Source organism: Camarhynchus parvulus, chromosome 3 (assembly GCF_901933205.1).
Source record: "Camarhynchus parvulus chromosome 3, STF_HiC, whole genome shotgun sequence".
Taxonomy (NCBI): Eukaryota; Metazoa; Chordata; class Aves; order Passeriformes; family Thraupidae; genus Camarhynchus; species Camarhynchus parvulus.
The window spans coordinates 25,033,807-25,055,944 of NC_044573.1; the positions used below are offsets into that span (position 1 = coordinate 25,033,807).

General features: G+C 37.3%; 1 protein-coding gene across 7 annotated transcripts in view; it reads right to left on the reverse strand.

Moving 5' to 3' along the window:
• THADA (THADA armadillo repeat containing) overlaps positions 1-22,138 on the reverse strand; it is a 153,012-nt gene that overhangs the window by 114,361 nt on the left and 16,513 nt on the right. For 6 of the 7 annotated variants that reach the window (XR_004060613.1, XM_030946137.1, XM_030946136.1 and 3 more), the window contains exons 19-26: positions 21,676-21,812; positions 21,103-21,261; positions 19,446-19,603; positions 15,345-15,454; positions 7,984-8,116; positions 5,194-5,307; positions 3,974-4,096; positions 3,225-3,316 (exon numbers count right to left, since the gene is read on the reverse strand). Coding sequence is in view for 6 of the 7 variants with exons in the window: in XM_030946137.1 (XP_030801997.1) it covers positions 3,225-3,316; positions 3,974-4,096; positions 5,194-5,307; positions 7,984-8,116; positions 15,345-15,454; positions 19,446-19,603; positions 21,103-21,261; positions 21,676-21,812 (1,026 nt within the window). In the remaining variant the exon portion in view is untranslated. Of the gene's footprint in view, positions 1-2,336; positions 3,317-3,973; positions 4,097-5,193; positions 5,308-7,983; positions 8,117-15,344; positions 15,455-19,445; positions 19,604-21,102; positions 21,262-21,675; positions 21,813-22,138 lie in introns of those variants that run through there. The other variant, XM_030946141.1, reaches the window with a different exon arrangement.

A 22,138-nucleotide genomic window follows, 5' to 3' on the forward strand; every position in this document is an offset into this window, starting at 1 on the left:
ACAGCAGTGGGGCTGGGGGACAGCTTGCAGCTGATCCCACCTTAGCCAGGCAAGCCAGGATGCAGGCACAGCAAGTGTGAAGTGACTGAGTGTACCAACACAAACACCTGGGCTGTGAAGGCCTTGGAAAAGGGGGGTATTTTCTCTAAAGCACACCATGATGTATCTGTGCAGAACACACTTTCTGTAACCAAATATCAACAGGCACAATGCAGACTTCTTTCCAACCTTCCTCAGTACTTTGAATCTATCTGGCTAGAATTTCACTCCAAGTCTTGTTGATTTTAAATTATCAAAGCATTTAAGAAAATTGTATTGCCAATTCAAGTATATAAAATCTAAACTTAACCCTCTGTAAGGAAGTGCTAACTGGGCCATTTTACAAATGTAAATTCTCTGAAATTCAGAACATCTTTTAGCCAAATACACACCCATAGACCTATATACAGACACCATCACACACTTGCAGCAGCGTTAGAAGTTTTGATACAGTCTTTCTCAGAAAGAGAAAAGCCAGAGAAGAGTTCTAACTTTATTTTCCCTAGAAGAAAAAGCTCAACACAGAGAGTAGCATGGACCACTGTAAAGAGCCTTCACACAACTCCTCTCTCTTCTACTTGCAAGACTGCACACAGCTGTTATTTTTTCACAAATTAATTTTCCAACTCATCATCTTTTTCATCCATGCTAAAATTAAAAAGATGCATCAATAATTCAAGTTCCAGCAAAGCTTCTGAAAGTCTACACAAACCACCCCAATTCTATCAGTATTACAGGAACTCTTTTTGAGAAACCAGTCAGAAAGTCCATCCTTTTTTAGAGAGATGCCCAGAACAGCCCACCTATAGTCTAACTCCCTGCTGACACAAAAATGACAGATTTAACCTCCTAATCTGAAACCTAGATTAGGAAACCTAGGCAGGGTCCAAATGGGAGAGCTGGTCTTTGGACAGACTGATGTCCCTTAATGTAAACAGAACATCCTCAAGGCAACAGAACAAGCATTCTAAAGCCAGGTGACTTTCACAAAAGCTCCTACAGATTCAAGTTGCTAAAATGCCACTGCTTTGGAAGTGGGGAAAAAATTATTTGGTTTTAATATGTGAATTTTGTTTGAGCAAAACACTCCTGGTGTTTAAAGCTCCAGAAGAGAAGCACCCAAACACAGCTGCACCCAGGGATGAGGCTGTAGGGAGCTGTGCAGTAATGGTGACACCTCGTGGTGCCAAACCACAGAAACACAAACCTCTCTGTTCACAAACACAGCCCACCTTATACCCACCTGTGAGGCTCCTGCAGAGACAGGAGCTACAAATCAAATCTCTGCCTGCTTTCACACCTCCTGTAGCTCACAGACCTGTCTTAAGAAGTGTCTTCCTAATCCCTGTATCACAGTTTTGACAAGCACACATGGAAAAGAGCAGAAGTGATTTCATGCAATCTTTAATGCAAAACCACTAAATGAACTGATGAAGAAAAGAAAGCCAGCCCAGCTTTAACATCTTTTGGTTAAAATGAATACAGAGAAATTACTGTAAAAAAAAGGTTTCAGAGAAGCAAGTCAACAGGTCCAGTTACATAAAAATTAACGTTGTCATTAAAAAATTTAATTCAGCTACATAAAAGATTCCTTTCCTTCCTTCTGGTATCTCCCACACCCAAAAGAAGCTCAAGTGCATTACTTTCTGCAGCCTCACAAACAGAAATCTCAGATTCTACAGATCATCACACTGCATGCATTTGAGAAGTCACTTTGCCTCCCCACTGAAGTTAGTGCCATGTTTTTCCCAAAGATACAAGTTTAAAAAAGCAGGGTGTCTCTTTCAGTAAGTACTCAATATAAAAACTAAAGGAAAAAGGCAACTTTAAATGGTGTTATAAAACCAAAGTAGGAAGGCAAGAAGTGAAAAGCACTTTTTATTGCTCTGCTTGAGCTTTAGGAGGGTTACAGGAGTGAATTTAGAAGTGACTTGGGTATGTGACAAAACAAGAATAATTTCAGGCAGTAGAGCAGCTAACATTTCAAATTGCTTTGGGAAAGAGTTATTTTCTAAGGAAAATCTCCCTCCAGTTTTCCACCTGTATTTCTTCCTCATGTTCATACATGCATAGTAACTAAGTTTTTCAAGTGACACCTGAAATCAACTATTTCATACAGCTAAAATGGCATCTATGTAGCATCTCAAATATGAGAGACCAGTACCATCCCAAGACATTTAGTTTTTCAAAATATGCATGAAAAATTTATTAGTTACATGGATCAACAGTAAGGAACCACTATAAAAAGGGTGGAATTTCTGAAGGTAAATTCTAACAATTGCCTTCTTTCACAAACTGCATGCCTTGCCTATGATGTGAAAATCCATTAGGAATTTCTGAAATGGTTACCATAATATCCATACCGTGACCACTCTATGGCCCCATGGGCTTACCAAGGAATACTTTTTAATGAGTTTATTCTACATCCAGGGTTATTTTCACATCCCTCCTGGAGCAGAAACCTCAGTTACAGAAAGCAGGGCATGGATATGCTTCGTTTGCTGAAAAAGCTAAAGGAAGAGGCCCAAAGAAAACATAGGGGTCCTTGTGCAGTAACTGGAGGGTGCAAAGAAACTGGAATGCTAAGGACTGCAGAGTTTTAAGAGTCAGAGGAGAACTGTTTTTACATAAAGTGAAATAGTAAGGGATTTGAAGCAGGACTACAGAATCCAAGGCCAGTATCCCTTGGAAGAGAAATGGCTCTTCAAGCTGCAATTTTTAGAGCTTGAAGGAAAGAGATATGACAGTGTTCTAGAGCAGGAAGACTAAAGGGGAAAATCAAGTAAGTAGGGGTGAAATTAACTCCAGGCCTGCTTTAGAAGGAAGTGAACACATGTGTAACCACTGTACCTCTTCTCCTTTACCCCCTTTCTCTTTGCTCTCAAGAGCAATAGGTCTGTTTTGTGACCATGAGAGCCTCTGGCTTTTGGAAGGGCCACTAGTAGCAAAACCTCCCAGCAACATTCCACTCCTGTCAAATTGCACCTGAGTACAAATTAACTCTGTGTTTAACAACAGATATTTTTGGCCCTACCACTTACCTCTTGGCAGCACGATCTAAGCACAGCTAGATGTTCCTTTAACGCCGTGATTCAAATATATCCACAAAGCAAGCAACATTTTCAAATTGCTGTTGGCTAAGGCCATGTTTTGCAAACTTGTATCTGATACAAAGTGAAAGTTACCTATTCTTTTTGGAATTTTCATCTTTCTCTCTTTTAACTCCAAAAATTCTTGTAATCAGAGCACTAAAAAGAAGTGTAGATGAATTTCGTACCTAGAGGAAAAAAAATAAGAACTATGCTTGAAAAATCCCTTTGAAATGTATGATTTTTTTTTAAATACAGCCATTAATGTACAGTCAAAAAAAAAAAAAAAATAGCTGAGTGAAAAACATGCTACAGGTCAGCACATGGAAACTATTAATTCAGAGCATCCTTCCAATGAAGACAGTCCTACTGGAAAGATCAGGTTTTTTGGAGATGTCTATCTTTATTATAAGGAATACATTCGGATTTTTAGTGGTTCAATGCATTCACCCATAGGCAGAGGGGTGAACTGTTCTACCTGAACATGCCATATGGGATCTTTAATTCAAGAGCAAGTAACAGTCAGACAAATGCAAATGTACTTCTTACTAGCTAAGTGCACTGACTCAAAATTTAACAGCCAGATAGACTTTAACCTGTAAGGTAATCTTTGTCCCTACTTTTTGTGGATATCAGCACTTCACATTAAGAAAAATTAAACAAAACCAAAATACAAGACCAAAATTATGACCTTTTTGCAGGTCTACATTATTTTTTACTGTACCTCAAAATATTACATTCCAGAAATTGTGGTACTGCCATTTATAAACATGAGCAAAGCTTCACTGAACAGGACCACTTTATATCCTGGTAAACTAGAGAAGCAAAATGAAGAATTAACTTACTGCCCAGACAGGTGACATAAACCCTAGAATTGATGCTTTAATTCCATCTGCAACATAAGGCATGATGTTTTCACCTAAACGTGTATCCCTATACAGTGCCCGGAGGATATTTAAAGCATGAACCTGTGGTGGGAGAAGAAATATATGAAAAATATAGATTAAATAGTAACTATCTTAAATTTCATTTATGTAATTACAACAGTGAACATGCAAAGCAAAAACAATCTATATACACATTTACAGCACTTTATTTCCATATTAAATACAAGCAATACTGCTGCTTAAAAATGGATTAAAATAGTGCTGCAGTAAACACTGTTAATAGCAGTTACAGTTTAAAAATATATTCCTCTAACAACTATAGTCTAGGCATCGCAAGTGAAGGCCAACATTCTTTTATCCTTAGCTTATCATGGCTGTAAAAATAACTTTTGAAGTTCAGAATCATCTTTTCCAACATTCTTCACATGCTGTGGATACTGTGAGAAAAAATAAACTACAGCTCACAGGAGGGCAATATCAAGCTAAAACTGACAGCCAGGCTTGCTCTGCCACGTGGAGCATTTTCTGACATTTCTCTACCTTCTCTAAGGGAAGGCGGTAATACACATAGACTCAGAGACTTTGACAAGGCTACATAAATTTATACCAGCAGAAAATCTGGCAGAGTCATTAGGATACCCTTCTGTGTATTGGGAACAAATTGTGGCTTGCACTTACAAACAGACAAAGTAAATGACAACATTTTGAAAATAAAGATCTTGCCTTTAAAATAAGTTTTTTTAGTATTCCAAATGTACGTACTTAAGTTTTAGAAGTTACTAAGTATTGAAATCAGTTTTCATGTAGTGCTTTACTATGATTCATGCATAAATAACTCATTTATTTACTTTAAATGTAAGCAAAGCTTGCTTGTTCATTTACAAACTTGTAAAAAGGAAGTTACTTATCTATCTGTTTAAAAATATACTCTAGGCAGTAAATTGCTCATATATGACTTCATTTGCTGTACCAGAAAAAAAATATGGAATTATGCCCAATCCATTTTTTAGTATCTTTTACAGTAACTTTGTAACCTCTACACATGCAAAGCTTTTAAAATCTAGCTATAGATAGTTAGAACAGAACATCCTCATTAAAAATACACACTCTTCTTAACTGCTTGAAATGGTGTAAACACACTTTTGACATTTGCCTTTTGATGAGGGGCTGAATTTTACCTGTGGAATTACACTTGAAGATTCATTCAAAGGTGCAGCCAGAGATATCAATTCTTTCATTGCCATTTTCAGCAAATCTGCTTTGCCCTTCTTTGGTTCTGATGCCAGCAAAGCCTATAGAAAGGAGAAAAAATAATTAAAAATCAGGTGCTTCTAGCCATTATTCTGCACTACCAGTTCTTCTCTCATTCCTGTATTTACCATATCACAGCCTAGCTTCTGACCATACAGAATGACGATAAAAATTTAACAAAAAATGAAGTTTCAGTTTCAACTCAGCTTTGTTCAAAGCTTGTCAGTATACAAATCATAGCATTTTGGACAGCAAAAGTATCTGCTGTACTACACATACTTACATTTCCTAGTATGGATTTTTTTAGGTTAATAACATCTATATTAGACAACAACGGCTGGCCAAATAACAAATTCTGGTTTGCAACACAGGATAAAACAAGCAGCACATTTTTGAAATAAGGGAAGAGATACATCCCTCTCCAAACAGTATTTCAGTGGATAGGACATCCAGCTGAGATGAAAATACTCTTAATTAGTTCTCTAAACTTCAAGACTGAATTTAGAACAGTCTTTACCTTTATCTAGTAGCTCTTGTTGAATTTTTCCAAGCTAGGACAAATGGATAATCATAAATTATTTATTACCAATAAAAGATTATGATCTATTTGTGCTTTGGGGCCTAGAGTCTGTTCAGTATCAGTAAGAGCCAAATGACTTACAGAGCTTAGGCAGAAGCCCAGGAGTAGTTTCTGTCAGTTTATCAGTATCTTTAATGATAGGAGAAACAGAGAGGGCAGGTTGGAAAAAAAAAGGTGTTCATGAAGTATGAAAGAGAGGAGAATGACCTGAAGACTAAAATTTCATAATGTTAAAGCTGAAAATCATATTTTCCCACCCACTAAATGGAGCTGCACCTTTGCAGTAATAACATTCCTATTTTAAAGAGGTCATGGAATGGTTATAACCTAAAAAGTTACATATTCTCATTAAAATAGATGTATTTTATGTTCATAAGAACACAGCACAGCATGTAAATAGCAAAGAGACCACACTGCAGTAATAAAATAACCTTCTTTTACTGCTGTTAGGATACACATTACAGCTCATATTTTTATTATCTAAATGCCACAAGGCATTGAGGGTTCAACTCATTTTACTGAATCTATGGACACATTCAAAACTACTTCCAAAGAACACTACCACCTCTCTTTACTATAAAATCACAATATGAAAATAGTTTATTTCAGACTAATCCCAATGTTAATTTCAAACTTTCCTGTTAATTAACTAAACTCTGTACTCTTCCAGAGCTGTCAAAAAAGAAGCCTCTGACCTATTTATCCACAATGCAAGCTTTGCCCTATGGAGTCAGTAGGCCAACTGCAGACTACACATGCAGTCGGATATCACTGGGTCCACCTAGTCCTTACAGTAACCTAACTTTTTACATAAAAGACTGATTGAAACATGCTGCTTTTTTCCCACATTGTCAAGATTACAACTAGATAATGTCCATCAGATTCAAACTGTGTGGTGTGAATGGGGAAACCAGAAAACATGAAATCAGCAAATTTCTTCTGCAGACAACTTACTCTTAGAAGTGAGAAAGATATTTAAGTGCTGAAACTGAACAGGAAAATGTCTCTAAAACCAGTGCCCTACTTCTGATCTCTGCTGATTTACACACACATCTAGCAAAGCCAGGAGCAGGCTGTGACTGACATTAGAGGTCAGACAGAAGCTGGCTGCCTCAACTTTCTCAGGGCAAACTCAGAGTGGAAAACAAGCAAGATGAATTATTCTGGCAGGGAGAGCTTGCTCCCAGCAGTCCCTCAGATCCTTGGAACGTGCTTGAGACTGTACTCCAGAGAGTGGAGAAAGTTACAAACCATACTGTTACTCTTGGACTCCTGTCTTAGAAAACTGCTTGAAAATCAAGATCATGGAGGTTAATTTAGGGGAAAGCAAATATGGCTGCTTTAAGGAACAAAGGAAGGAAAATAGGTGAAGTGTAATCTGCAAAACCAACTCTGCAGTGACTGACCCCACAAGGATGTAGATGAGGGGCTGCATACTAATGTGGGGCACACAGCAAGAGGTGACACTTCAAGCAGAGACAAAACACTGCCGTCCTTCCATCAGTTCTGAACTTGGCAGAAGTCAAAAGGGCTGGGATTGATGTATCTGAAGGTAACACAGGGAGTGGGAAGAATGTGGGAGCATGGCCCGATGTTCTCAGATAGAAGTCTTCAGTAATGCACTCCTTCACTCCTGCACTTGAGACTGCCAGTCAACACCAGCCAGTGTGACACTATTACTTGTGCTTTACTGCCAGTGAGTGGCCTTCCCAAGTTCTTTGCAGTCTTTAACAGGCCACCATTTTACAATTCTGTGAAGGTCTGTTCATATTCTACTGCTTCACACTGAAGCAGCACATAGTTAGCAAAGCCTTACTTAATCTGTGAATTAATCTGTGAATTTGCCGGAATTATTACAGTTGTAACACAAAGTCTAAACACAATCTTTAGAAATGCCACTGAAATCTACCACAAGCCAAAAATCTCAACAGTCAATAGAACTGAGGTGCCAGATGTGGCTCAATTACAAACAACTTCTTGGTTGCACAAAGGCAATAAAAGTCTGTGTAAAAAAACCAAAACAATTGTTTGATCAAAAGGGGTTGAAGAGGGAAAAGTAAATATGCAATTTCCTTTTTTAAAAAATGCCCTTTCTGGAGAATATATTTAAATCATAGACAGTGACGCAAGTTGATACCTGTATGTAGAATGGAATTCCTGCACTCCGTCGGGTTGCACACAGTGTGGAGGAAGGATCACAACACTTGATTTCTTCTAACACACAGCTTAGCCAGTGCTCTGGCATCTTGTGCAGACTCTCACTGTTACATCTACATCAAACAGATACATAAAAAACATGAAACAAGTGAATAAAACAAGGACAAAGTCAAAGACAGCAATGAGCAACTTAATAAGTATTTCTTACTGTATGTTTGCATCTCCAAGCACATATACAGATTTTTATTATAGAATCAGTTTAAACAAAAGTATACATTTTTTCCAGTGCTGGTACAAAGAATATTAACCCTACTTATTAAGTACCACTAGCAAAATATATTTAACTGAACAGAAAACAAGATTCTGTACTTTGCTGCAACAAGTCTCTTCTGCCAAAAATTATTACCATGCTCTGGAGAAAAAAGGCAAGGACATATGCACATCAGCCACTGTGTAGGAAGTGACACTTCACAAATTCATATCTTTGCTACCACACAGTAGCTGATGTGTGCCCCTTTATACTAACTATTGTTGGTGTTAATAAACATGCAAACTGAAACTGAAGTCCCTCAAAGTAAGTACACATTGTAATTTACAAGTGTAAATAACCCTCTAAAGCTCAGAGCAATGGAAGGAATTAAAAACAAGACATAGTGCTCTTTTCAATACTAGGTCAGTCAAACTTTTCATAAAGCACCTAAATTGCTCTCCTATCATCAAATACTCCTCCTCTGCAGTTATAAAACTCAGCATTGTCTGAAAGCAAAGGACAAGGAAAAACTCAAGTCTACTTCAATTACTGGTGCTGTTCAGTTCAATAAAATGTACCACACTCAGTGTGCAACACCAGCCCATTAATCTTATGTCAGTGTTCCAAAAGGTTCATTCATTGTTACAAAAATTTCTATTAACAGGACATTGTTATTAAAACCTGTCACACTGGTTTGATAGGTGATTCAGAGCAGAAGAAATAATTCATCACTGTGGGCAATACAGCTGCAACTATCTCAACCTTGCAGGACTTGCCTTACCTAAAAATATAAACTATAATTAAACTCATGATGAGGTAGTGAGACCTACAGTAAGACTACAATCAAGTTTTCTACCTGGGTGACTGAAATAAAGAATTTAAAAGCAGAGGCAAAAGGCAGCAGGTACTGGTGTGAAAACCAAAATCTAATGGAAGGTCTACATATATACTATATATTCCCTTCTTCATCCTCCTCTTATTAAAGCAAGAGTTTACATTGTCTAAAAAACGTGATCATGAACAATAAATGAGGCTTTAATCTGCAGTGAAACACTCCTTTTCTTCTTTTACAAAAAACCACAGAAAAGTAGTAATGCAGAAACCTGAGGTCACAGGAAGTGCCAGACAGGTCAGCAGAAGACACAGGACACTTCTTACTCTTCAGTAATTCCTGCAGGATTTTCACCACATTTCCTACACTGCTGCTAGGCATTCTCCCCAATTTTTAAGGGCAGCACCTCTTCAAAAGGGCAGTCAGAATGCAAAGCACCAGTCCATAGCTCAAGAGAAACCGGGCTTCACAAGCGATACCTCACCTCCTACCATGGCATTAAAGAAAGGCACTTCCTGCCCCAAGCCCATGACAGAGGCAAGCAGATTAACTTGGAAACTCACAGTGAGTTCTCTTTTCCTTAACTACTCTCTTTCTTTTGCTGTTAAGTGTTTGCCCTTGCTTACTTTCAGGATGCACTCCTTTGCTCACTTTTGGGTACACAATGAGGATACAACTCTAAGATTGAGACCACACAAAATTTCTTACAAATCTCCTCCATGAGTCTCAGCAGTTAAGACACTACTTTGCAGTTCTCTTCATCCACATCATCACATTCTGCAAAATCTGCTCCTTTAGATCATGGAGACACCTGGTCTTACCTCCCTAGCTAAGCAGAGTTTAAATGTCTCCATTCAATCACTCAGAGAACAGTGCTCATCTCTCTTCAGTATGTTATCTTAGTATTAACATGAACACCCATGAGAAATACCTACATCTGCTGGGGTGCAGAGAAGCACAAAGTAAAGCATTAAGGAAGTATTTAGAATTTGCTGTGTAGCACACTGAATATTTTATTCTTAAGTAAACTGAGGGATCCTTCTCCTCTCAGTATTAGTAGAAAGAGGAGAAGCATACTCAAGTCAAATAAACTTCAGACTCCCTTAAAGCCATACTGCTTTGATCTTGCCACAAGTAATTCTACCTTGTCCAGTCACCCACCAATGCACTTTTATTTATTAGAAGGTGAAAGAGTTACTGCTGTAGAGTTAGAAACATTAGAGACTATTGACTTTGCAATGGAGAGGACTACTCCCTTCCACTTGGCAGCTCTGTCTCCTTGTGGTCTGGCAAGAAGAATATTGTCATAAGAAGCAGGTGGCCCTAAATTTTAAGAATAACGAAGCTTTACAATAAAAAAATTAAGGCCTCAAGATCAAATGTCATTTTCCAGAATGAAACAGTAATTATTTCTACCAGATCAAACAAATATTGTTGATGATGAAAATGCAACACAGTGAGTTGATACACAAATTACTTAAGACACAGTACATTAAGTGCAATCCACAATTTCCTGTCTGTTCATCTGTCAGTTTAAACAATTTCATAAATGCCCCAAACCCCTTCTGTGTTCAGTATCAATGAATACAAAAGCCTGACAATCCTAAGTTAAAGCTAAACTCCTCTCCCTAAGTCATATATCTGTATTTTCTCCTGTTTGAAATAAATGGTGTGTTAACAATGGGTCAATGTCTTAAATTATCAATAAATGGGTCAGAAGTCTTGAATTTAGCCCTCCTGGATGGAAGTGCCTTGTGGCATAAACACCACATGACCAGAAGCATTTTTCTACACATGTATATCCTGAATTCAGTGATTCCAATCACTGTAAGCAGTTCCTATCTAGGGAAAAAGTGGGTTTCTTTCACCATTTTTTTCTCTCTCAACAGGCCTGCATATTATTATTTTTCACATAAGTAATGTAATTCCCATTTTTTATAGACACAATATTGCCCCTGGTACTTCTGAGACCAGAATGTAACCTCAAAAACACATTACTATTCAAGTTGTAATTCTTCTTTTAAGAACAACTTCTCTGAAACTACCAAGTCCTTCCACTTGCATCCTCCTTTAGCATAGTATCTACTCTACAGGAAACAAAATTTTCCAGATTATATAGGTGCACTGAGAAGGGTTTGAGGTTTCTCTATGGGCAAAGCAGAGCAGAGAGAACCTTGGGTGGCTTCAAAATTTCAGACAGTACCATTACCCCATATGTCTCTTATACCAAACAGGAAAAGAAGTGGGAGGGGAAACGTGAACAGAGTTAAAAACTAATACATCTTCAGCCTGAGCAGTGCCTTAACATTGTATTTCATGCTTCCTTATGTCATGTATTTCCTAACACTATAAGCATCTCAATACATAAGAACAGTGTTTCTCCCTACTTTTTTCTCTCCCTCCAACACTCTTTCCTTCACATCTGTGATTTTACTTTTGCTAAAAAGTTATTTACAATTTTGGTAAGTTTCACTAGAAAGTTCATTAGTGATATTTCCATTTTACAAGTCTTCCTGGCAGATCATAGCAGGTTGGGAAAGCAAAGAGTAACAGTCACTTCAGAGCAAAAGAAATGAGACAGAAGCAGAGTTTGCTGCTAAGGATTAGCTTTCCACAAAAGAAATATTACAGAACACCAGACACTGACTAGGTACAGATAAGTAATTTTCACTGATACTGACAGATTAAACATTTTTAAAATAAAAGCATGATTTTCATCGTGCAGTAAATTACAGCTTTCCACAAAACTGTTATGAACCTAACTTACTGCATCCCCTAAAATAGTGCTCACCACTATTTAAGTTCCAATCAAACATTTGAAAGTGTTCAAAATAAATTATTCCTAAGTAAACACATTGCACTATATGACATTACTCTTCCCAAACCTTATACTTACATTCTGCAACTTTAGTGAAGCAAAGCACTACCACCATAACTATGCAATACCATTTCAGATTTCCAGAAATACCTGATCTCTCAGCAAAGTGATCACTGAATAAAAGAAATGCAAAAAAGGCAAAATGTCATTTGGGACAGAGAAATTGCTTGAGTAATAAGGACTACAGGAGATTCAAGTTTTCAAGTTTAAAACAGATTTCTGACTTTCCTGAACCACCATGTTATCAGACCAAACAAGCATTTAATTTCTCCAGGCCTTTGACAGGAAATACTCTTTTTAAAAACATACTGCTTATTTCATTGATATGAATGTTGTTTGTTATGTAACTGTATGGTTTTCTGAAGGTGCAGCTGCAGGCAACATTAAGCAGGCATGAAAAAGGAGCAGTACACTCCCAGAAGGAGTATCAACAGGGAAACAGTAGAATGGTAACTTGCATATTAGAGCAGACTCAGCAATTTACATCCCAATTTCAAGACAGATCAATTTCATCAGGTTTCTAAGAAATCTCTGCAGAGGAAATATTTTTCTTTCACCACTAACTCAAACAGGTCTGAATACCAACATTCTGTCTAGGAAAAAACTCTTGGTTCTTATAAGGACTGGTGTTTAAGGGTTGTACAGCTAAAAGCAAGGTCAGATAAAGACACTGCAGCAAAACGTCTTTAAAAAAGTGCTTGGCTAGAAATAAGTGAAGGACTATGTTCAATTGCAGTCATTCATAAATGCCTGGCACAGTCTTAGTGACACATTTTTCCCTGTTTTACAGAAAGATTCAAGTGTCAGGGGTGCTTCAGCACATCTAGAGCTCAATCCTGTTCAGCAAGGTATCATGCAAAGCTGTACATTACTATAAACTGCCCTCAACAAAAGCTTTCTCCTCTGGTATTTGAGAACACAGCAATGAATTAATACAGATTCTGACACACATGCTTCAGGCCTGCCCGTGAGCCTCTCAGCTATGGAGAGAGGCAGGCCAACGGAGATTCTCTCCATAATGGAGCCCCCAGCTGCAGCAGGGGACGTGGAAAGACTCCATGACAATCAACAGACCTGCAAGGCAGCTGCATTCACCGAGACTTAATTCCTCCCTTTTGGAGGAGAGTCTCAAAATATTCCTCATGTCCCAGGAGTACCAAATCAAAGAGTCATTTCCTGTTCTGGTATCAGTCTCCTTTCTCCTTTGTTTTAAATACAAATATAAGCCTTGAGACCTGTAGTTCCTGGAAAATATTGTCTTTCGTTGAAACAAATGTACATCCACAGAACTGCTCTCCAGTTCTTATAAATCTTTTTTCCCAAAGGAGCACTTGCTCTGCTTGAAGTATCTCAACTTTAAAAATGCTAGGCAGTATGGATAACCAAAAAAATTCTAACAGACATCTGCTAATTCAAAAGAGGAAACTTCCTTAATTTTGGAGGGAATTTGTTTTGGATGATACATACATATCACTTAATGTTTGAATAATTTTCAGGCAAGCAGAGTTCTCTTGGGCTTGGCTCTTCATTTTTAAACCTAACATAAGGCTGCTGTTAAGTGGATTGTGCTCTATTAAATACGATGGCAGAAAGCAGGACAGGCAACAAACACATCAACTTCTCCAAAATCTAGGCATATTTGCTCTACTCTATTTGCCTCAGCTTTTAAAAGAAATTTTAAAACTGAAAATCAAAGAAAAATAGTGAGTCTGCTATAAACTGACTGTGTGTTCTATATGTTTTCCATTACTCCCCGCTTTTTATTTTGCCTTTGCTACAAGAGAGTCCTGCATATTGACTGAGATCAGACCAGTGGGGCTGTATCTGCTTGGATTACCTCCTTTCTCCTCCCAAACAGACTCATGGTAGTAAAAGGTCTGTTTGTTGGTGGTTTTTTTTTTTAAATAAACTATTACTCTGATGGCCAGACTCTCTCTTCATGCTGATGGGAGAAAACTTACATCACCTTAAAACTTCCTAAACCAAGTTTTCATGGTATAGAACAACCCCCCAATGTTTAAATAAGGAAACAAAATTTTCCAGATTATATAGGTGCACTGAGAAAGGTTTGAGGCTTCTCTATCGGCAAAGTAGAAACAAAATAAGGAAACAAAATAAGTGTATATAAAACACATGGACCGGCAAGAAGATAAGCAAGAAGTTTCTTTTGTTTCTTTTTGAGTAAACAACCAAGTGTAAAGCAAGGTTGTGTGAGCACTCAAACTCCTCAAGGCAATTTGAAATCCCTCAGATTGCTAATACCTGAAAGAAAATAATGTACCTTGGAGAGAGAGAAAGATCACCAAGAGAAGCATGGCATGCAGTTTAACATCCCTCTGGCACACAGAATCAACACAACCACATGTCAAATACCATTTCTGTAGCAGTCCTGCTACACAGATGCAGCAGCCTCACCCAGCATCCTGTAGCAGAGACCAAGCCCCAGCTCTGCTGGGAAGATTTTCTGAAGGGGCACACAGTGAACCTGATCAGCCAGCCAGTCTGTACTAAAAGCACCAAAACTGTTTCCAGTATGAAGTAAAGAAGAAACAAATCTGCACCTCAAACTGGCTGAGGTAGGGGAAAAGGGGAACATTGGTTACTTAACCTAGCATTGGTGTGAAAATAAGGTACTTCAAATTGAAAATCTGTCTCTCATATTAAAAAAAAAAAAAACACACCCAAAAAACCCCACCAATCTCTACCTAGTCAGTAGAAATTTTAGTTTGTCTTATTAAAACATGGATGGGATATAAACACTGTATACCACAAAGAAACATAACCAGCACTTGAAATCAGTAGCTAAGCATGTAATGGAAATTCCAATGATCTTGCCCAGACCTCAGGACAATTCTGTACATTTAGTTCTTCTAGGAAATGATAAAGTTACAAGGGGAAAGAAAAAAGCCAGAGTGCATATCACACCCTGTGATGCACTGTCAGGTAGTCTTCCAAATGTCACAACAACCAACTCTGTGACAGGTAATAGAAGTTTCCAAGAAAATGTCCTGGCTAAAGCAAAAAGTCTGGCATACATTTTCATAAAGGACCAGAAAAGGAGAGTGAAATGGAAGAACTCTACACTCCTACTTTTCCCAAGAGCTTTTAAGAGCTGTTCAGGAAACTAACATGCCAGAAATGAAGAAAAATGCAGCAAGCATTATATGTCTGTATCATTTTTCAATGCCTAAGCACCATCTCTAACCATAAGTATTGTAGTCCAAGTCACAGACATCATGTAACTGTCATAATAGTGCCTACACCAAACTTAAATAAAATCCACATGAAAGCAAGGATCTGCCTGCACAGCTCAACTTCAGGGACAATGCCAAAATTGGTTAAAACTTGTATTAAAAGCACAGTAAGTTGTCCATCCTCTACCTGGAAAGCATTTCTGTAAGTTGCACGAAGCCAGCATATGCCAATTCAAATGCACCCCTGTGCCTTGATTGCAGCAGATGATGTTTAAAGTAATCACCAATATTTTTAACCTAAAAGAGAAAGAAAAAATTACTAAGCCATTTGAAATTACATACACATAATTTATTTATATATGCAAAATATTTTGCAGTTCAAAGCAACAATCCTCGCCCTGGTTGGGAGGGTCACCGGTACAAGCAAAAAGCAACTAGAAGTCCTATAATAAACACCCACTTACTTTAATGATAACAAATATTATACTTATTTTTTTCGGTTAAGGGAGTAGTTCTGTGTTCTTTCAAAAAGTACAAAATATATAAAGAACATGAAATTGGTTATTTGTCTGTGATGGACATACTCAGATTTTAAGAGAAGAAAGGGACAACTCTGATTTTCAGGGGAAACAAATGCAGATTCCTTCTTGTTTGCCTACACTCTTGCCAAAAACCTCAAAGAAAATGTCAAGCACAACAGCAGAAAAAAAATCTTAAACTATCTAAGATATGAAATTCAAATTCCAAAAATTGTACCAAAGGGAAACAAATCTACATTAGATTAGATAATACATATATATAAATACAAATTTCTAACACTCCAGAATTCTGCATAATTGCTGTTGTACATTAGAAACAATTTTAAAATGAAGATGTTGGAATGTGAGCTATTTTTAAAAGCATTAAAATTGTAAATGTGATATCTTAACTTTCACTTATAGTTTATTTTCTAGAACTCTATCACAACACAGAGTTTTAAAATCTGTTTGGAAGTTTACAGATCCACACAATCTCCTTCCATGAACGATAGGTTGCCTTGTTTGTTGGGTTTTTTCTTTTAATTCTCATCAACTTTTAAGGTCTAAATCCAACTTCCCACTTAATTTGTTTACAATGCATAGCACCTACTTAATACCCTTATGCAAAATTTACTTCAGGAGTTTTTCCTAGAAGTCCTCCAGCAAAGGTTTCTTTAAACCTTTTATATAAAAATATGCATAAAATCACATCGAGTTGCTTATAAAATTCTACATGTTCTGTTACTTACACAATTGCTCTAATACTTTAACAGCCTGACAAGTAATTAAGTTGTCAGGGAAGTTAATGTCATATCTACCTTTATGGTTTTTTCAACCTCCTGTTAAGTAATTTGTATCACCCAAGCAATGAGATGGCATTAATTAAAAAATAATAAATCTGAGACCATCTACGTATTATTTCCTGCAGCTAAAACTTACCTAATGTGAAATACACAATAACTGGAGATATGGAGATATCTAAAAAAGTTATTTCTGAGTAGATTTTAAAGTAGCTGTAGCCACAGGGTTTCATTTCAGCTTTCTAGTCCAAAAAAGAGAAGTAAGTGCCCTTTATTCACAAGGAACTGACCCACAGACAGGGCAATTCTCCAGGTGTGTAAACTAAACCAAATCAAGAAATCCATACACATGTAAATCAATTTACCAGCGTGTCCCAGCACCACACTTATGCTTCTAGAATTCATAGCAATTTTTTTCTTTGGTCACATAACTTCCAACTTTACTATTTATACTTCTGAGTTTCTTGCAACAGCCACACTGACTAGAAGCCTGCATCAAACTGAACTCACAGACTAGAAGCAGCACTACCATAACTCAAGTTCTTGGTCAGAAATTTAGAATATAACAGGTGAACCTTACTAATTCAACAATGCACAGGGCCACACTTGCTGCTGAGGGTAAGAATCTGGGTATTCAAGATATAAATTCTCTCCAAGATGTTCCAAAAGATTAATACAGGCCATGGGACAACTCAGTCTTTACTTCTGCTGCCTGTTTCTTTTCACTGTGGCACACAGCTCTGGCAAGCTTATCTCCTAAAATTGTCTTAAAACTTCCCAGGTGAGATAAACAGAAGTTTGAGGAAGAGCTAAATATTCCTCCAGACTTGAAGCATTCATTATTTGCATGTCATGTGACAAAAACACCCCACAGAATCTTCATTAGATGTCATCCTGGTGGTTACATGACACTATTCATATTGATTTTCTTAACAGGCACAGTTCTGAGCCTGCCATCTCTGGACTTTTAGGATCAGATGGAAAATGAAAAGTATACATTTAGATAGAGAGATTCCTCCAGCTATATTCTGCACTTCCTATGTCTATTATTTCTTAAGGCAAGGCCACCACGTAAAATAGCTGATGAGCAAACTCAACACTCCCTTTGATCTTTGGGGTGAATAAGTTATGACAGCATTGATCCCCTAGGGCACAATTCCATACAGTTACTGACCTAGATGTGGAGCATGGTACAACAAGAGGAAGGTGTGCAACAGCCCGGCACACACTGGCCAAGAGGTGCTACCAGATTTTTCTCAACAATTACTTAGCTTGGCTCAAGGCAAGTTGACCAAGGTTTCTCTCAAAGTTTTCCTTCTCTGTATTCTTAAATGTTTTCCAATAGTTCCAAAAGTAAGAAAAAGAATGGGCAACTTGAAAGAAAAGTTCTACATGCATAAGACTACAAAATCCAATTTGCTTATTTGTCAACACTGAGAAGTGTTTACTAAGACTGAAGCCCTAGCAGTTATGGTATTGACATTTTTTGTCATTTCTGATGAAACCCTCCTTTTTTGTACAAAACACAGTAATGACCCAAAGTTACAAAAAGTACAGAAAAAATGCCTGCAATTTTCTTTGTATATTTCCTTGCAAGCCTGAGGAAAATGAGGATTTCAAACTGACTTCTCATCCATTAGCATTCTTCCTCTGTTTTACAGGAATTATCTGAAGCATTAACAAGCTGAAGAGGCATCAATAGGAAAAGAAGGTATCTTTATAGAATCACAGAAAATTCTGAGCTGTGAGGGACCCACAAGGATCATGGATGTCCCACTCCTTCCTTAATAATGTATTATTTCTGAAAGAGCACCTATCAATGTCTGCTTTCCCAAAACAGAGATGCTGCAGTCAGAACTGACTCATTTTAAAACACCAATTCCTCTGTGACTTGGTGCAGATTAAGGAACATAATGGTGGAAATGCATATCTGCTCTCTCATCTGCCCTCCAGACCCCAGCAACAATACAAGCACAGCTGTTAACCAGATGAAAACATGAGCACTGGAGACAATGCAAGAATAAAGACACCAACACTATTTCCATAGCACCAAAACATTAGATAAGAAATAAAATCTGGAGTACATAATACTATGTTTTATTTTAAAATGTAGAGTTCTAACATCTGAGGAAAAACTAAGTAACTGTTTTCTGTTGCAAAGAAAAAGAGGTCAAAAAGTAGTTGGTCTTTCATATTTCAGTCTTCTACGCAAATTGATGTTGTTGAAACGTATGTAAATGAAAAGGTCATAAATTAAAACAGAAATTTAATAAACACAAAATATTTCCCAAATAAATGCCTGTGGTAATCTAATTTCTTGCAAACACTGAATTCAATGTTCTGCAAGAGACCCAGATGGCATATTAACATTTCTGATCTCTCATATTAAAAAATAAGAGGAAAAAGATACAATCACACTACATAGAAATTATTCAAACAATGGATAGGAGGAAGACAAGACTAGGACTAGTCAGCATGTTTGACTTTCAGAACTCTTGACTCTGATGCTAATTAAGGAACAGCTTTAAGCAGAATCCCAATATGTAGAGTTCAAAATGAGACAAAAGAGACTTTGAATAGGAAGTCAGTTTAGAAGATTTTTAGCAATTCGATTAGTGACTAATATATCCTGAGAGTGAGACAACAGGGAGGGTGGCAGGCAGGCATTGGTATCCCTAAACACATCACACATCTCATAAATAACCCAATACCATTAGGATGAATGAGTTTTTTAGTAATGTATAGTAACATCTTCATTTATCTATTTTCATAGATACCACTGGATCAAAACAGGACTGATAACCAAGTATAGCAAAGAAAACTCTTACACCATGGCAATTAAAAGAAATTTTAAATGCACTTTTCCCAAATAGAACACAGATTTAAGGAAAAAAAGTTCTGAAAACTGCCTTTGCCTCACCATCACCCAAGAAGAAATTGCATGTTTCATTACAAACATTATTTCCCTACCTGTTCTACAGTAATCAACCCCTCTGAAGGTTCAGATGTAGTCTGTGAAGGCAAAAGTTTACACAGTGTCCCTAAGAGCAGAGATACTTCCTTCATGCTTCTCCAGCAACACACAAGAACCATCTGAGCTGTGACATCACACGTTTGCCTGTCTTTGCCTTAAAAACAAAAAGACAACAAATGCAATCGTGTCACTCAAGGTTCTCAGATGCAGGTGTGTAATTTAAACTTCACTTAGCCTGTCTTACAAAACACAAGTAACTATGAAAAAATTTCTAAAGTTGCCTGCCCAAAAGATAATTTCATCTTCTTGACCCTAATTGCCTGCTCAACAATTGCTTTACTTTCTTGCACTTGGAAAAGGCAGTAGTATAAACATTTTACCAGAGAAGTGCTGTTTTAAAGAGTCACAACTGCTATTTACTCGCAGCCCGAGGCACAGAAGCGGGTACACCTCCGCAGGCAGGCATTTATTCCGCATCTATTCCCCATCCATCGCTCCCGGACAGGCTCCCGAAGGAAGACGCGTTTGTGACGCGCTGCCGCCACCTGGTGGCCACTGAGGCACCTGCACGTGTTTACCCCTCCTCGTGAAAAAGATAACACGCGGCCCCAAACATTTCAAACACACGAAAAAGCAACAGGGGAAAGGAAGTTCAAAAACTTGCATAAACTATTAAATTTTAAAGTGTATGGATATTCTATAAATTTATTCTGGCCCACACTACAGATGCCAAAGTTTACAATTTCTTTATCGCTGTAAGGTTCAGTTTCATAGCTGCTATTCATTAAAACAGACAAATACTACCTAACATTTTACCTCTAGAATCTTTCGAGCTGAAGTTTCTGCTTATGTAATTTCATGCAACAAGTTGTATTGCATTAACATAGTCTCCACTAGCCTTGTGTACACTGGAGAGGAAAGTCACAGTAACACTTCTCAACAAGAAATACATTAGCATTGCTTGATAGAAAAGGTGTTCAGGATTACATGGCCAGTGCAGTTAAGGTAACAGAGTCTAGGCCAATATCAAAATAACTAATTTTCACTTGTGTCTTAAGAGAGATTAACCCCAATCTTCCAGAAGTGAATTAGTTTATTGTGGGGGTGTTCACTGGGGTCCCAGGACCAGGGAAGAGAGGAAAATCTGGCTCCATGTTTCAGAATGCTGGTTTATTATTTTATGATATATATATTATATTAAAAGTAAATTATATATTAAAACGATACTAAAAGAATAGAAAAAAGCATTTCATCAGAAGGCTAGCAAGGAAAGGAACAAGAACGGAATGAATAACAAAAGCTTATGTCTGACCAAGAGTCTGAGACAGCTGGACTGTGATTGGCCATTAATTAGAAACAACCACATGAGACCAATCACAGATGCACCAGTTTCATTCCACAGCAGCAGATAATCATTACTTACATTTTGTTTCTGAGGCCTCTCAGCTTCTCAGGAGAAAAAATGCTAAGGAAAGGATTTTTCATAAAACATGTCTGTGACAATATTTAAAGCCAAGTCCATGGATAACTATCTTCTGACAGGTAAGAACTGAAACATTACACAAGCAAGTAATTTCCAACAGATCATCCACATAAAATGACTCCTCTATAAAATATACCTTGATTTAACTACTTATATAGCCTTTGATTTACCTCTCATTTCCATGCAAATATTTTTCGTTGGCAGCTGGTCAGCCAGCTTTTCAGATTCTTCTTTGCAGTGTTCTTTCAGAATTTTTGCTTGCATAAAATAATCATTTGTATCCTGTGGTTGTATCTCGTGCAGAATCATCTGCAGGCGATCTGCACTTTCTGCAGATTAAACAAGAGGGATATTTAAGATAGTTTTGTCTTCTACTTCCAGTTCCTTATACTGATGTAATTCATTTTGGGGGTATAAATACAGAAAAAAGCTATAAGCATTAAGAAAAAAAACAAAACACAAGGTTCTATGGTGATTAGAATGATCAAGGAAAAAAACCTGAATTTACAGCCCCCTGTTTTGAAAGAGATGCAACAATACACTCTAAAAATGTTTGTGGATTTTTTAGTGAAGAAGTCAAGAAAATATTATCAGAAATTAGGAGTGACCAAAAATTATGACATAAAATGAGAAGCTGAAAGGGAGGGGTGCTCGGTCTAGTTCTGAATGACTGCAAGACAAAGAGACCTTCAAGAGCATCAGATTAGAAAATAATTCTTTTGGGATTCTGTTTGGTTCTTTACCTGGATCACAGTCCATTGGAATAAGACCCTCTGGTGATGAGCTCTGTACTACTGGTGATACCACAGCAGAGAGGCTGTATGACATCCAAATGAGCCTGGTCACTATTTCCTTCCATTCGGACACCAGGGTCAAGTTACTTAAGGAAAAAAAGTCAAAATCACAACCAAAACACAACATGAATTAAAAACAATTTTATATTTAAAAGAAAGAACCAAAATGACAAACACTTCTGCAATTTATGAAAACTATAAATAGGGCAGAGATTAAAAAGTCTTAAGGCTGAGTTTACCTCATACAAAGGATGTATCAAACACTGCAGCAGCCAGCAAGAGTTCTAAAAGCCATAGGTATTGGATTTCCTTATAAATAATACTGCGTGATTTTCTATTCTCCTTAACAGCTCTTCCACTGCACTTAAACATGGAGTTATAGCTTTCCATTCAGTATGTTTTCCTTAAAATA